The sequence below is a fragment of the Humulus lupulus genome, chromosome 4 (genome assembly GCF_963169125.1).
Source record: "Humulus lupulus chromosome 4, drHumLupu1.1, whole genome shotgun sequence".
Classification (NCBI taxonomy): domain Eukaryota; kingdom Viridiplantae; phylum Streptophyta; class Magnoliopsida; order Rosales; family Cannabaceae; genus Humulus; species Humulus lupulus.
In genome coordinates, this window is record NC_084796.1 from 203,571,100 (window position 1) to 203,587,907 (window position 16,808).

General features: G+C 36.8%; 1 protein-coding gene across 1 annotated transcript; it reads left to right on the plus strand.

Moving 5' to 3' along the window:
* Positions 1–11,143: 11,143 nt before the first annotated feature.
* Positions 11,144–11,712, plus strand: LOC133829368 (small polypeptide DEVIL 16-like). Its single transcript, XM_062259142.1, has one exon. It carries the CDS (start codon positions 11,283–11,285, stop codon positions 11,457–11,459), a length of 177 nt encoding a protein of 58 aa, XP_062115126.1. The 5' UTR covers positions 11,144–11,282; the 3' UTR covers positions 11,460–11,712.
* Positions 11,713–16,808: the final 5,096 nt, after the last annotated feature.

Here is a 16,808-nt window from a genome sequence, read left to right on the forward strand (position 1 = left end):
GTTCTTGCCTTGCCAACTATTAGCAAGCCCTTCGAAGTACAGACGGATGCATCAGATTATGCTCTGGGAGGGGTACTAGTACAAGAGGACCACTCGGTCGCATACGAATGACGCAAGCTGTCTGAAGCTGAGAGGAGGTATACTGCCCAGGAGAAGGAGGTCCTCATAGTTATACATTGCTTGCGAGTATGGAGGCACTACTTGCTGGGGTCAAAGTTCGTAGTGAAGACGGATAATGCAGCTGTGAGTCATTTCCTTACTCAGCCGAAACTGACCCTTAAGCAGGCTCGATGGCAGGAGTTTGTGGCAGAATTCGACTTCCGTTTTGAGCACAGGGCAGGCCGCTTAAACCAGGCAGCTGACGCCTTGAGTCACAAAGCGGAGTTGGCGACTCTAAAGGTCTTGGCTAGTTTGTTGGCTAGCGTGGTGAACACTCCACTCAAGGAGCGCATCAAAGAGAACCTGGAGAAAGACCCAGTGGTCAGGACCATCCTGAAGCTCGTAAAAGAAGGCAAGACTCACCAGTTCTGGTTGGAGGATGATCTTCTGTGGGCTAAAGGGGGGGCGCTTGTATGTTCCGAAAGCTGGAGATTTGCGAAGGACATTACTAAGCGAGTGTCATGACACCTTGTGGGTAGGTCATCCAGGGTGGCAGAGCCCACGCACTCTTGAAGTAGGGGTACTACTGGCCATAAATGCGAGATGATGTAGTGGAGTACACCAAGACCTGTCTTGTCTGTCAACAAGACAAGGTCGATAGGAACAATACACCGGGTTTCTTGGAACCCTTGCGAGTCCCAAGCCGACCATGGGAGAGTGTGTCGCTTGACTTTATCACCAGTCTACCGAAGACAGGGGATCTAAGTGCGATATTGGTGGTCATGGACAGATTCTCGAAGTATGCAACATTCATCCCAGTGTCGAAGTACTGTTCGGCAGAAGAGACAGCCAGACAATTTTTCAAACATATTGTCAAATATTGGGGAGTGCCCCAGAACATCGTCAGTGATCGAGATGGAAGATTCACAGGGACGTTTTGGTCCGAATTATTCAATCTCTTGGGATCACAACTGAATATTTCCTCGAGCTACCATCCGCAGGCAGATGGGCAGACAGAAAGATTTAACGAGATGTTGGAAGAGTACTTGCGCCACTTTGTCAATGCCAATCAGAAGAATTGGCCGCAACTACTCGATGTAGCTCAATTTTGTTTCAACTCTCAAAAGAGTTCTTCGTCGAATAAGAGCCCTTTTGAAGTTGTTAATGGACAGTAACCACTGTTACCCCACACAGTGGACAAATATCGGGGTCAGAACCCGCGAGCCTTTCACTTCACAAAGGACTGGAAGAAAACAACAGAGATTGCCCGAGCTAATCTAGAGAAAGCCTCAAGAAGAATGAAGAAGTGGGCAGATCAGAAGCGCAGACCACTGGAGTTCAAAGCAGGTGACTTAGTGTTAATCAAGCTGAGGCCCGAACAGTTGAGATTTCGAGGGGACAAAGACATCAGACTCGTTCGCAAGTACGAGGGTCCGGTCTCAGTCATCTCAAAAGTTGGCCTAACTTCATACAAAGTTGACCTACCAGCTTGGATGAAGATATACCCGGTCCTTCACGTTAGAAACTTGAAGCTGTATCATGAAGATCCAGCAAATCCAAAGCGCAACCAGTCAACCAGAGGAGGAGTCATTGTTCAGCCAAGGAGCAAGCGTCAACCTGAAGAAATCCTGGCGGAAAGAACGGTCACCACTGACCGTAAAAAGCATAAAGAATATCTGGTAAAATGGAAGGGGCTCCCTGATGACGAAATCAGCTGGGAAAGGGGGGAAGACTTGAAGAAGCTCACGCAGAAGATTGAAGATCTACAAGCTACTTCGTCGAGGGCGCCGAAAGATTAAGTGGGGGAGAGTGTGGCGTGCTGCCCCTTTGGCACACCCACATGGGGCCATTTTGTTAATGAGCATGCCTTGGTGCTTGATCATTAGTCAAGTCTTGCACCAAGCAACCTCATGGGATAGGGTAGTGGCAGTTTTGTAATATTGCATATGTCTCCCAGACAAAAATCATATATGCTCCTGGGAAGACTTTGTTTCCCTAGAAGGCTCCTTAGGGGGAGGTGACCTGGTGACTTAGGGAAGCACCATGGCCATCAGCAGATAGGGGCCAAAGCTGTGTACTCCCTTGCCCTATCAAGGCTATATATTAATGAAATAACATTTATCCATATCCTGCCCCTGTGTGCTTCCTTGTTGCTTATGTGTTGCTTGTTTGTTAGCTTCGTTGGGCCACTGCGTGCCATTTTCCTTGTTGTGTGCTTTGTGTTGTGTGGACGTTCCTAGGAATGACTTGCTTTGTGCTTTTGCTCATACTTCGTTATTGCCCGTTGCATGTCCGAGATGTGTATGTGGCTAACCGCTGAGTTTGTTTGCCTGTAGGTGTGTGTTGTAGGCTGACTTGCTAGCTTGAAGAGTCTGCAAGTACCGCACGTTCCGTCTAGTTGGAGTACCCAAATAGCCGGCCCGTGACACACAACACCCACAAAGACAAAAGGGTCCTCACCCTCAGGCTCAAAAGTCACCATCTTCTTCCTGCAATCTATAGTGACCCCGTATCTGACTAGCCAATCCATCCCCAAAATCATATCAAAATCATCCATACTCAACTCAATCAAATCTACTGATAGTTCCATACTATCCATCATCACTGGCAGTGCTCTAATCCATCTCCTAGAAACTACAAGCTCCCCTGTAGGCAATATAGTCCCAACCCCCACAGTATAATACTCGCTAGGCCTACACAATCTATCAATCACCTTGCTAGAAACAAAAGAATTTGTAGCACCAGAGTCAATCAATATAGTATATGAATAGCCAATGCTAGAAAGTTGACCTGTCACTACCAAGGGACTAGCCTCGGCCTCTGCTTGCGTCAAGGTGAACACTCAAGCTGGAGTCAAACTGTCCACCTTCCCTAGTTCCTCTTTTTTCAGTGTCAGGAAATCTTTCTTGAGGTGTCCAACCACTTTGCACAAGTAGCAAGCCTTGGCCTGGCATTCACCTAGATGGCGCTTCCTATATCTAGTGCACTCTGGATAATTCCTCCATGTCTCACCGCCTCCCTGGCGGCCACCATGGACACCCCGGCCCCTCCTATCAGGACCAGCAGTGGTCGAGGTGTCAGGGGTCTTCCTCTTCTGATCACTGGGGCCTCCTCCCTTACCAGACCCTGTATATGGAGGCACTGCCTTGCGAACATCCCGTCTCGCAGCATTCTCCCTCCAAATCTTGTTCTCTACCTCCTCAACAGTGAGGGCCTTCTCAACCACCTGGGCATAAGTTGTCTCCCCAGGTACTGATGTAATCCTCACATCTCGTGTTATCATAGCATTAAGCTGTCGAATGAACCTGTCATGCCTAGCTGCATCTGTAGGCATTAAATCTGGCGCAAACTTCGCCAACCTGTCAAACTTCAGGGTATACTCGATAACTGTTATGCTGCCCTGAACCAACCCAATGAACTCATTCACCTTCGCTGCCCTGATGACAACATTATAATATTTCTAGTTGAACAGATCTCTCAACCCATCCCATTTCGTAGCCGAAACATCTCGAGTCTGTGATGCCACCTCCCACCAAATACGGGCATCCTCTCTAAGCATGTAGATGGCACATGCCACCCTGTCACTACCTTCCACCCTCATAAAGTCTAGGATGGAGATGATCATACTCATCCACTATTCAACCTTCAGTGGATCTGGTCCTCCCTCAAATATTGGAGGATGTTTTCTCCTTAATCGTTCATAAAGTGGTTCCCACCTGTTTCCAATCTCAGGTGGTTGTACAGCTGGTGCCACAGCAGGTGGCAAGTTAGGTACAACACTCCTTGATGGAGCCTGTTGCCTCAGAAGGCAAATCTGCTCTTCCTGACTCTGAAGTCTGGCTTGCATATCAGCAAGCAACTGCTGCCAGTTCTCAGGGACTGGCGGAGGGTTCTGGCCCTGTTCATTATCTCTAGCCTCGACCCCAGTGTCGACTAGTCATATTGATTTCCTTGAACTCATAACTATCCAAGTTTATTTGCAATCAATGACTCGGCTAGTCAAGAAATGATAACAGGTTCATATTCATTCCATGGTCCAACGCCAATATCCAGGCCACAATGTACAATCACAATACAAACAGGCATTTAAATAATTATTCACATACAGTAGGAATGCTAATAAGCACGTCTTAACATATTTTCATAGCAGTCAAAGGCCAAGCCCCATCAGTATATTTCATGCTCCCTAATAATCATGCAGATAAAGCATTTATATTTCTTTTAAATGTTTAAGCATATAGTCACACATTTGGTTACCAAACTTTGAGTCGAGCTTATCTTTAGTGGCGAGTGTACATGCCCAGCTAGTCTTCAGGAACCCTTAAACCTAGACGGCTCTGATACCAAGTTGTAACACCCTGGATAACCAAGATCGTTACACTTTGTGTTTAAAATAGTGCACGACTTGCTAATCAGGTCATTTGAACATAAATGTGATTCTAAATTCAACTGACAAGTTAGAGTTAAAAGATTTTGATCATATAAGGTTAATTTTCATTAAATAAAATGTTTGATACATGGGATCCCAAAAACAGGGTTAACATGGAAAATACAACTCTTAAAGACTAATACAACAAAAGCCAGTCTAACGGCAAAATACAGTTTAGAGCTCTAATTCCTGTAAAATTCCTTCGATCGTGGCGGTCGAGCAGCAGACAATGTACACTTCGCCCCAGAGCTCTCTAACTCATGGTTGGTCCAGCTTTCCTTTGCCTTTACCTGCACCACGCAACACCCGTGAGTCAAGGCCCAGCAAGAAAACCATAATCAACAAGCATAGATAGCAACTAAAGCATATAATCAACTTCAATCCAATCAGTTCAATTAATCAGCATAATACAGATATAAAGATAGACAATAATAAACATATACTTTCAAACATATATCTCGATAAGTAATACAAGCAATTAGGTGTTGGCGCCCTTAGGCCGAGCCCTCTGGTTATTTAGCTGATCTCGACTCGCTTAGGCCGAACTGTGTTCAGTACGCTCATCATCAGCCCCAACACCCTTAGGTCGTACTTCATATTGCACATAACATCCATAAAAATTACATAATGCATACGTTCAATTATAGGGAATCTCAGCCCTAAACACAACCACACGGGTGTAGTTTTTTTTACCTCGAATCTCAAGTGATAGATAAAGAGTGGTCCCGAGCATGATCCTCAGTCCTGAGCCTTAATGGTAATCCTAGTCACAATCAACAATGAATAACGATTAAACTCTAATCCAACTAAATGTTTTGGAAACAAGTACTAGCCTTCGGGACCTCGAATTCTACTAAACTAGGTAGTAGAATTCGTCCCGAGCACTTAGGCTTAAATCCCCGAGCCTAAAAACTAACCTATGCCAAAACTATCTAGGCAGGTCACGACCTGACCTTGGGGGTCGCGGCGCGCCTCAAGTCAAAGGTGTAGCCTCTTCATCGGGGGGGAGGCCGCGACTTGCCCCCCAGGGTTGCGGCGCGCCCTCCCAGGGCGTTCTAGGTACGCGGGCCGTGACGCCCATGAACTGGGTCGCGGTACGCCCCCGCATACCCAAAAATCATTGGGTTTCCAGCGTGGTTACCAAACCTTCATCCCCAAAAATCCAACCTTAACATGTATCCTAGCCAAAACTAGGTTCAGATAAGAGTCTAGGACTCTTAATTATATATCTTAAGCATAAAACACCCAAAATTCTACTGAAATTATCATCTCAATTCAGCTACAAATCATTACTCAAAACCCAGTCAAATTCATCCTAATCATTTGAATTCCTAGCAAAACATAAATGGGATCCTTACCTCAGTTTGAAGCCTTAATCTTCAGTGATCACTAAGTTGTTCCTAGCTTTAATTCCCCCTAGTTCCTAGCTCAAATCCTTCAGTTTGACTCCTTGAGTTTCCTTAGCTTTAAGGCATAAGAGAGGGGGAAAGAGAGAGAGAAATTGTGAGTGAGAGGGAGAGGGAGAGAGATAGTTGAGAGTCTTCTTGTGGTAATTCTGGTCTCTTCCTATGTAATCCACTGAGTTAATCAGCCTTATCCCCTAACCAAAAGACCAATCTGCCCTTGACGCTAACCTAACCCTCTAATTACTTCTAATGGGTAAAACAGGCATTTTACCGATTCCCGCTAATTCCTCAAGTCATCCTACCAATTTGCAATTAATTCCGACATGCCCCATTAATCACCAAATACTTACTCGTTACTCAATAAATCCCAAATATACACTGAACTTCCCAAAATAGCCGGATATTATTTCCTGCTGTGACTATTTCACTAATCCGCTCACTAGGATTGTCTCGAGCCATATTCTCCAAATATATCCACATAATAATGTGGTCCCAACCATTTAACACATATAATCATGTTTATGCCATTGACAGGCCAAAATTACAGATATGCCCTTATAATCAATAAATGGCCCACATGCATATCCAATACTCATAACACATGCATATTAACATATTCACATCATCATATATATCATACATGCTACATAGTCACGTATTTAAATCACGTAATTACATACATATCCAATTATGTCATCCTGACACGCTAATCAAGGCACTAAACCCTATTAGCATTTTTGGGTCATTATAATTTTACAATGACCCTTATACATGTCTAAACTATAATTCTACCAAATTTCATAGCTTTTAGATTAGTAAGATCCGTTCAAAAGTCAAAACAATCTAGGCAGGGCATTCTGCCCATAAATTTTTCAGATTTACATCACAATGCCAAAAAGTGCATAACTTGGCTTTAAAAATACTTTTTTACGATTTTCCAAAGCCTAACCTCAAGTACTCACAAAGAACTATGCAACAACACAATTTATTTTCACAAAAGAGACAGCAGAGTGCGATTTAGCCCGTTGGAAGCCAGACCACAATTTTGGCGGCATGCATTTTTACACAAACTTAACAACAATAAGCATTTCTAGCATAACCCTAGCCACATGCATGCATGCAAATAATAAAATCACACAATCTCAACCTTAAGCATAAAATAAGCTCCAAAAATCATTAAAATAACCTATACAACCAAATCTACAAATATTAACACAAAACTCAAAGAATAACCATATATTACTACCTATTGATAGTTCTAGCTTGGAGATGTGTTTCCTTAGCTTCTCAAAACTACCCCTTATGCTCTACCCTCTCAAACTGAGCCACAAAGTCCCAGATGCTGATTTTTAAGAAATAATTAGGGTAGAAAGACTTAGATGAGGGACAAGAACATGCACTACAAAGATCTCTTACCTTGCTTTTACTTGATCACCAAAGTTCTCAACCTTTGAGATCTAACTAGTACAAGCTTCCCTTGAACCCTAGAACAAAAGATGAATGCCATGCATGGCTATTCGATCACATGCATGCATAATTTAGGGTTTCGAGTTTGGAGAGGAAAATGGAAGAGAAGATGAATGAGGTTTCGAAACATACACTAGACAAGGTTTCTCTTGAGCTTCTCCCTTCTTCAATGGAGGGATGAGTGTAGGTTGTTTATAGAGAACAAGTTGCAGTAATGGAGGATTGTAGAGCTTCTGGTTTCGGGTTTGGGAGAGGAAAATGGAAGAGAGAGTGTTTTTTGAGAGAAAATAAATTTTGTGAGAAAATGATTAGGCTTTACTTGCGAGTGAGGTAAGACTCTTACTCTTCCCCTAGGGTATGTGTCCTAAGCTCTTGAGAGCCTAGGATTTTCTGCCCACCACTCTCTCTCTCTTCTCCCTTGGAAATGACCTTTATGCCCTTCCTCATTTTTACCTCTCTCCTAAGACACTCAAGGGCCCTTTGGAAAATTTTCTTATCTAAAATTCCCTAAATTTTTACCCTATAGTTTTTAAATCTCCAAGCATAATTAATTAAATTAAACGTGACCCAAAAATAAAATTGGTCACATATCACATAATTTTGGCAAGTTATCAAATTGACCAAAATTCCCTTAGAGGTTCGAGCAAGAAATTCTCATTCTTAAGCCCAGTTGATTGGATATCAAACCTCAATCATTTTTCTTAAATTTATTGGCTCGACTATAAAGTCTCAGTTGCCAAAATATTTTTATGCCATAGTATTCCCTATTTTACCAAATTCGAGATTTTTCCACTATTAGGGTTTGCCCCTCGGTTTGAGACCAATTTTTCTTTGCATAGGCCTAAACCCTTTACCAGATAATCATAACGGATATAAAATTCACGAAATAACACAATTCCATATAATATTATTTATGAAAATAATATTCCATACAATTCTTCACCGGCTTGAATCGACTACTAACGAGTGTTCAAAACTTGGGATGTCACATTTATTGCACTTATTATATTTTAGGAAATTCTGTTATGACATAGGTATAAGCTGTCCTCGCGGATTTCGCGGCTTCTAGAACAAAATCTGCAGATTGACAAATCTTCATCAATCAATAATATTGTCAAACATTCTTACATTTATTGTGGATACTCTATCAGCCTTCTTAGCACAAAATAGTCTCTATAAATAGGATGCTAGGGCTTTGAGAATCGTTGAACTCTTTGGTGTAATGTTTTGAGTGAATTGTAATTGTGAGAATTCTGTCTTTATACAAGATCACCTTGTTCATGTGATCTTGTAATAAATCGAGTGTTTAGTTTTTTAGTGTATCTATATCACACATGTTTTTGGTATATATTGTATTTTGAACACAACTCTTAAGGTCTTCGAGACGAGACTTCTTCAAGCCTTGCTTCAGGAGGAAGCAAGCACTCACCGATCATTGAAGGGAGTTCAAGTGGTTAGGCGTTTCAACCAAAACTAGATTTGTAAAGAGAAGTACAACAAAGTTACGTCGAATCTCAACAGGGAGTCTTGTTTTTGTACTTGTGATTCTTTACTAATTGGTTTTATTCTCTGGGCGTAGTCCCCCAAGTTATCTGAAAGAGTTTCTGAACCTTGTAAAAATTTGTCGTGTTCTTTATCTTTTTTGCATCGTTTTCATTGTGTTCAGTTTCTGTCGTAACCAATCCTTATTCAGTCACAACATAACTGAAATCGATTTTAACATTCAATTATCATTCCACATTTTAATTAAACTTGTTGATTTAATAAATTTAGTAATTATTAAAAACCGAATTTCAACCTTCACCAGTCGGTTTGAACCCAATTAAAAAATCAACAAAGTACGCAGGACTCACTTATTCAGTATAATGGAACGCATTCCGTTTTTGGCAAGAACGACACCAAATAGGTTGCCTATATAATTATATGTTATGTGATGGGAGATGGAGACCCATCAAACAGATTAAAAGTGTTTTTTTTCTTTCTTTTCTCTGCGAAACCTTTTAGAACATTACTATATAGCTATGCTGAAACTGATGTTATCACGTGGCAGGCCCCATTTACAGATGTCAAAACTTATTTTTTGGTTACTTCAAATGGAATAAACAGAGCTCAAACGACAGATCCAAGAGACCACCATAAAAATTATATATCTATCAACATCATACAAACTGATATATCTATAATATTTTCTAGCATAACATTATTTAATCACATTAAGAAAATGTTTGAAATTATTATTAAAAGTAGGTGTTCGGCAATATATATACACATACATACTAAATTTTTAATAGTTCTGTATCTAATACCATTTTAAAAGTACTTGACGCTAATTGTATGAAATAATATTTTGCAAAAAATTATATATATATATATATAAATTTACAAGTTTACATTAAAAAAATACATTTATTTTACATGCTCAAAATACACATAATAATGTGAAATATATTTTAAACCATTTAAATTTATTACGGTGACACCACACTATTTTTATGTGTGATTTAAAATACTTATATTATTGAGTACATTTTGAGTGTAAAATAAATGTGTCTAACACTGCTTTTAAAAAAGTGTAATTTTCACAAATTACTTTCATATATTAATAAGACTTAACTTGTAGTAAAGCTCCTAGTTTTCTTTCATTAAAATATATTTCACTCCACAAAAATAATGGCATTTTTACTACTCAGTTCAATTCATGTAGAGACCTCTTTAAAGCTATGACTTGTTAAATTTACTGCTTACTTCTTTAAAAGAAAAGGGTATGCAATTAATCACAATACTTTTTGGACAGAACCAAAGATTTATTAATAAAGGTCGTAAAAGGAATCTGAGGTGGGGTCAGATATTATGTATGTTATAGTTGACAAAAGATTAAGAAATTGATGCATGCAATGCAATGCAGTAAAGGAAATATGTATAAATGTATTTTGCCTTGTGGTTCAGTCTTTTTCTCCATACCCTAAATTCCTGGGCACTCGTGTGGACTGGAGCATCAGATGATCATGATGACCAGATTATAATTATATCACACACCACATGACATTGATTGTTATTTACCATCTTTTCTTTTTTTTTTTTTGGGGGGGGGGGGGGGGGGGGGGGAACTAAAAAAGTGGGGCATGGTCTTGTGGAATATCTCATATTATATACATAAAGGAAATTCATCACAGGACATTTTTTTAAGGCAAAGACTCAGAGAGTGGGGGCTATATGGTTAATATTGAAAATATTTCAGGTAAAAGTGGCAGAATCATTGGCCCATTCTATGTTTCTTATGGTGTCTTACCCTCACTGACAGCTGGTGGGTTGCAGCATTCACAGTCCATACCTAATGACAGAGGATCCAACCCAAAATTTTCTAACCTACAATATATCAGAGTCTCCATATATAGCCCATTAATCTCTCTCTGTTTCTATACAAATATATATAATATAAAAATATTTATATATATATTTATGTAATCCAATCATACTTTTCTTCTCCTTCATATACATATATACCCCACCAAAAAATAAATGATGGCTATATAAAAAATATATGTCAATACACAACATTTATAATATCATCCAGGATCATTTATATCAAAATACAGTAAATTTGATATAAATAAAGGGGGTCAAAGGTAATTTTTTATAACAATAATTTTTTTTTTTTTTGAAATAGAGAATAGTAAGTCTACATATTTTATTATAATGTGTATATAAATACATCAGGGTCTACAACTACCTTCCTCTTCATATTTACAGCCTAAGAGCTTAGAGAGAGAAATTTAAAGTAGTAGCAGTACTTGTATACTGCAAATCTTTGAAACTAATATATCTCTGATATATAACAAAGCTTATATATATACCATAAGATATTATAATTAGTATTCTATATGGCACCAGGAAAAGAAAGCAATATCAGCAGCAGCAGTAGTAGTTATCAATGTGAGCCGTGCAAATCGTTTGGTCAAAAGTGCAGCCATCTTGTGAAGAAGCAGAGAGCCAAATTCTATATACTCAGGCGTTGTATAGCTATGCTCGTCTGCTGGCGTGACCGTGGAGACCATTAAAAGCTATATATATATATATATATATATACTTTTCTGATTTATCTCTAGTTTTAGATAATTGCTGTATTGATCTTTGTCTTTCTTTTCTTTTCTTTTCATTTATTAGATATATGAATATAATAAGTATAATTTTAATTATATGAGAAATAGGGAGTGTAATTATAAATAATGAGTTTTCTTATTATTTCTATGTTTAGATTATAAATTGTGTAGCCCTCTTGATTATTTTGGTCATGTAAAAACATATTCAAATCTCACTGGAATTGGCTTCTGAAAAGCAGGATCTCTTCTGTGTTATTTTGTTTTCCAGATTTTGATGATGATCCCATTTCCCATTTCATAATATAAACAAAAGAAATAAAAAGGTGGGTTATCTTCTCTCTCTCTCTCTCTCTGTCTTTTTCTATAAAAAAATTTCTCTATATTATTGACAAGCTGAAACTTCACCGATGCTACTCAAGTTCTAGTACAAGTTGGCCTTTTGTGGTTGTGTGTGGTCTTCTTTTATTGATCCTCTCTCTTTCCCTTTTATCTTTTTCTTTTTCTTTCCTATATATTCTTCTGCTTTATATAAATATATACACACCCTTACTGTTGTGTGCTATTAATATAATATAGCTATACATGCTCCAATAATACTTAACCTCTATTGATAATTAAGGCACAATATCAAAATATATATTATGTAATATTTGGGAAATATATTCTTGTGCTATATCGCATATATATCAGGTTCCAAAGTCATTATTGCAATTAAAGATATATATATATATATTTATATAAACACTACTTTGTGTCGATCAGCGCCTAGACTTGATTGATTCCTTAATTAATAGACTTACACATCTCATTTACCTTATAATAATCCTATTTAATTAGCAGACTTCTAGAAGAATATGTATGCATTATGCATATATATATATTCAACTGGCCGGTTGGTTTATTCAATACGTACAACATTCCTGGATTAATATACGTACGAAGAGAAAATAATCTATATATGTAAAAGCAAAAGACTATAACGTAAGTACTTCTACTGCACTATTTTATTCCTGTTGAAGTGTTTTAATTATCGATCAACGAGTTGGTACTCTTGTTAATTAATTATATTATCCCTTCTATGAACTAATATATATATATATAATATCCAGAATCTCTCTTGTCAAATATAGATAAGCACACACACACACACGTATATATATATATATGTATGAAGTTACTTATATTATTTTTATACATAAGCTCAACCTATAGTTAGCCACATATATTAATAATATTGAAAAAGCAAGAGTCACATATAGTGTCAATAAATGCATTTCTTATTGTGGAGCTAGAGGAGACCCTGATCGAATCCAAAATGTGATTTGTCAATTATATGGACAATGAAATAACAATTGGGCCTTATGTTAAGGGAACACCAGACATAAAGAGCTGATCAACCATCCATCGTAGAATTATTTTCTATTGTACTTATAATTACTATGTCTAATACTATCATTCGTTTTTTTTATAGATTTTTCTTAGGCCCTTTTGTGTTTGTCCTCCAATCCCACCATATCAATTTTTTTTTAATGCTCCTTCGTATGCAACACTAATTTATGGTACAAATATCTAGTTAAATGCATGGCCGGGAACCCCCACACATTATTAATTAATTATTATAGATAAGGGAAACACTAAAGTTGAATATATATATATTATTAATTAATGTAATGTATATATAAATAGACAACCATGCAATGCACATATATATTGCATTTAATTAACTTGCAATTCAAGTCATATATGTGTATAAATGAAACCTAATGAAATAATATATAGTTTTTTTTAAATAGTAATTAATCTCTTAATATATATATATATATGTTTTTTGGTCGACATGATCATGTAGAGTGGATAAAAGATCACATGGAGTGCAGATATGAATGTGTATTACTATAAAAACATTATAGCTTTTACTTCATGTAAAGATGTGATTGTTTCGACAGAGATAGCACATGCAACACCCCTGTGTTATCAGTCAAATAATGCTCTCTTTTTTCTCCAATAATCATGCATAGTACTACTCCACAAAAATATTCTCTTTAAATAATCAATATAGTGACCTCTATGTATATATTTTCCTAATAATTTATAACCCCTAGGCCTATATATATATACTTTTTACGAAGCAGTAAAATCTAAAGTTATTACCATGCGTAGAGCTTAATTAAATTGTGAATAAGATGAATATACTATATATGCAGAGGGGTCCTTTTATTATTGTTTTGTACGGCTGAAATCAAAGTCACACACTCGTGCATAGCTCTCATTTATTTTTATTTTTTTTGCCCAGAAGCTCTCATTTATTTATTTATTAAAAAAAATTCAAAGATAAATGAAGTTTTATTTTGACTAGCAGCAGTGCCAGAGAATTGCAGAGAAACAAGTTAATAGTAAAGAAAACCATTATATAACCTAAGTACTGCTGGCCAGCTATTAGCTTTTGACTCAGCAAGTAATTATGATGTGGATCGAGGGGGTTGATCGATATAGGTTTAATTGCTATCTTACAAAATACAGTAGTAATAATTCTTCAGTTCACCCAGCTGCCTTTATTCAATACATATATATTCCACAGTAAAAAAGATGTTATATTATATAAATATACATATATATAAGAAAATTGTATAGCAGGGGTTTTAGGGCATTTGACGTGTTACAATGTAATTAAATTAGACACTTATTCAGTTATTTTAAAATTTCAAATCATTTACAATCCTCAAAATACTATTCAAACAGTAAATTACACTAATATTTTTCTTTTGTATATGAATGCAACTAATTATTTTGAATTTTTGTCTTCGACATTGTAAATGTATATTGAATTTTTAAAAATTGGAGATGCTTACTATAATTACAATCTACACGGTCATATAAAATAATTTGGATTATAATTTCTCCACATGCGGAAAATAAATCAGGATTATTTAGTCTATTGCACATGTGCTTTTTATATGCACTTATAAAATAAACCATTTAAACTATAATTTTGTCACTAAATTTATTTGTAATTTCCTAAAAATTAATAAAATATTTTCTATAATTATAATATATATACGGCCATATAATAAAATTTAAATTGTAATGTCTCTGTGCCGAGATTTTAAGTGACACCCGCAATAGTAGAATCACCCTATTATATTGGTACGTATCACATCCCCATAATATATATAAAAAATTTAGGTACGTATTCCTAATTAGAACTTATTATAAAACTAGTTCGACATATTATATATTACGTATATGTCCACACACAGTTTCTTTTAACATATGTACACATATAAATCATATTAATGAAAAAAATGACTAAAAAGAAAACTATCATACACTCACTCTCGTCATCACATATTAATATTATTAAAAATGACATTTACGTAGTGTATATATATATATATCAATGTGTGTCTTAGAGCGTATATATCTATATAGCTAGCTAGCATCTAAGTGAGGTCTTATATAGTATTAATAATGGATTTTTAGTAGGTATTTGTGATTATTTTGACAAGTAGGATAATAAGACAATTCTTAAAATAGGCATGCTATGGTAAGACACAGGTAAACGAGATTATCTTTTAGGAACGTAAATTAATTTTGAATTAATTTTTTTATGGTGTGTTCATTGTAATCAACACCCTGTAAATTTTTGGAAAAATTCTAATATAATGTGTGTAGCAACATCAATATAATATTATTTCTAAATTACTTCATTATTACTATACATTACTCCAGAATAGAATGAGAACGGATGATAGAGTTACACTACTTCCGAAACCTACGCATAATATATGTAATATATATATATGTGAAGTGTAATCCATATGAAAATCTGAAATAGAACTACTGTTACTATGTTTTAATAGTTAGTTAAAAAGGTTGTTATATGTTAGTTGTTAGTTGAAGTCATAAGTCGGTTGGCTAAGTTTTGTAAAGCTATATAAGCTGTGCTATTAAGTCATTATAAACAGTATGTGAGATAGAGAAATATCTGAGACTAGAGATTGATAGAAAGATAGAGAGAAAAGCTGACCAAGATTCAAGAAGAAAGGTGCTACTTAACCATGGCATTCATGGTGGATTGACAAGCAAGAAGAAAGTCAGATTAGTGGTGTTCAGTTGTAACATTGCATAGCTTGAATTGGTGTTTGTAATCAATCTTTTGATAGTGGAGAAACTCCTTGAGGGAGAGCTGGATTAGGACTCACATTGAGATCCGAACCAGGATAAATTTCTTTGTCTTGTCTCTTTAATTTTTTCTCTGTTTTATAATTGATTTCATTTCTCGTTTAATCATATTGATTGTTTGAATTGCTGTGATATTGCTGTAGCAAAACTGAGTCTGTGTTGTAAGAAATCACAACAGTGGTATCAGAGCCAGGTTTGAAGAATCCGAGACTCAAGTTGCAACACAACCAAGAATCAAGAAAGAGTTGATCAATGGCCTCATCATCAACCAGATTCGATTTAGAGAGGTTTGATGGATCGGGGGATTTCAGTCTTTGGAGAGAAAAGATGATGGCAATCCTAATCTACCAAAAGTTAGATTGTGCATTAGAGGAAAAGATTGAAAAGACAGAAAAGGAACTTGATGCAACAAAGAAAAGTGAAACAGAAACAATCATGAAGCAAGCAAGATCAGCCATAATAATGAATCTTGCAGATAATGTATTGAGGCAAGTCATTGGAGAGAAAACAGCTTTGGGGATATGGAACAAGTTGCAGCAATTGTACATGGCTAAGTCGACAGCCACCAAAATATTCTTAAAAGGAAAATTCTATGGCTTCAAGATGAATGCCACCATCTCATTAGAGCAGAATTTGGATGACCTCAACAAGATTGTTTTATCTCTAACCAACATGGGAGAAACAATCAAAGAAGAAGACCAAGCTGTGATCATACTGAATGCTCTACCAGATCAGTTCAAAGAAATGAGAACTGTGATAATGTACAGCAGAGACACCCTCACCCTCGAAGATATCATGAGCACACTGAGATCAAGGGATGCAGAATTGAATTGGCAAAAGGCAGCAAGACAAGAAGCCAGAACTGAGGAGGCACTAACAATTCGAGGAAGACAACCAAGAAGAGGAAATTCAAGATTCAGAGACAACTCTAAACCAAGATACAATTCAAGAACAAGAGGGAATAGCAGATCAAAGTCTAGACCAAGAGAAACTCGAAAATGCCATCACTGTGGCAAAACAGGTCACCTAATTCGATACTGCTGGGAACTTAGAGACAAAAGAAAGCAGAATAAAGATGAGGAAGAAAAAGGAAGTGATTCTAATGCTGCAGTTGATGACAACTAC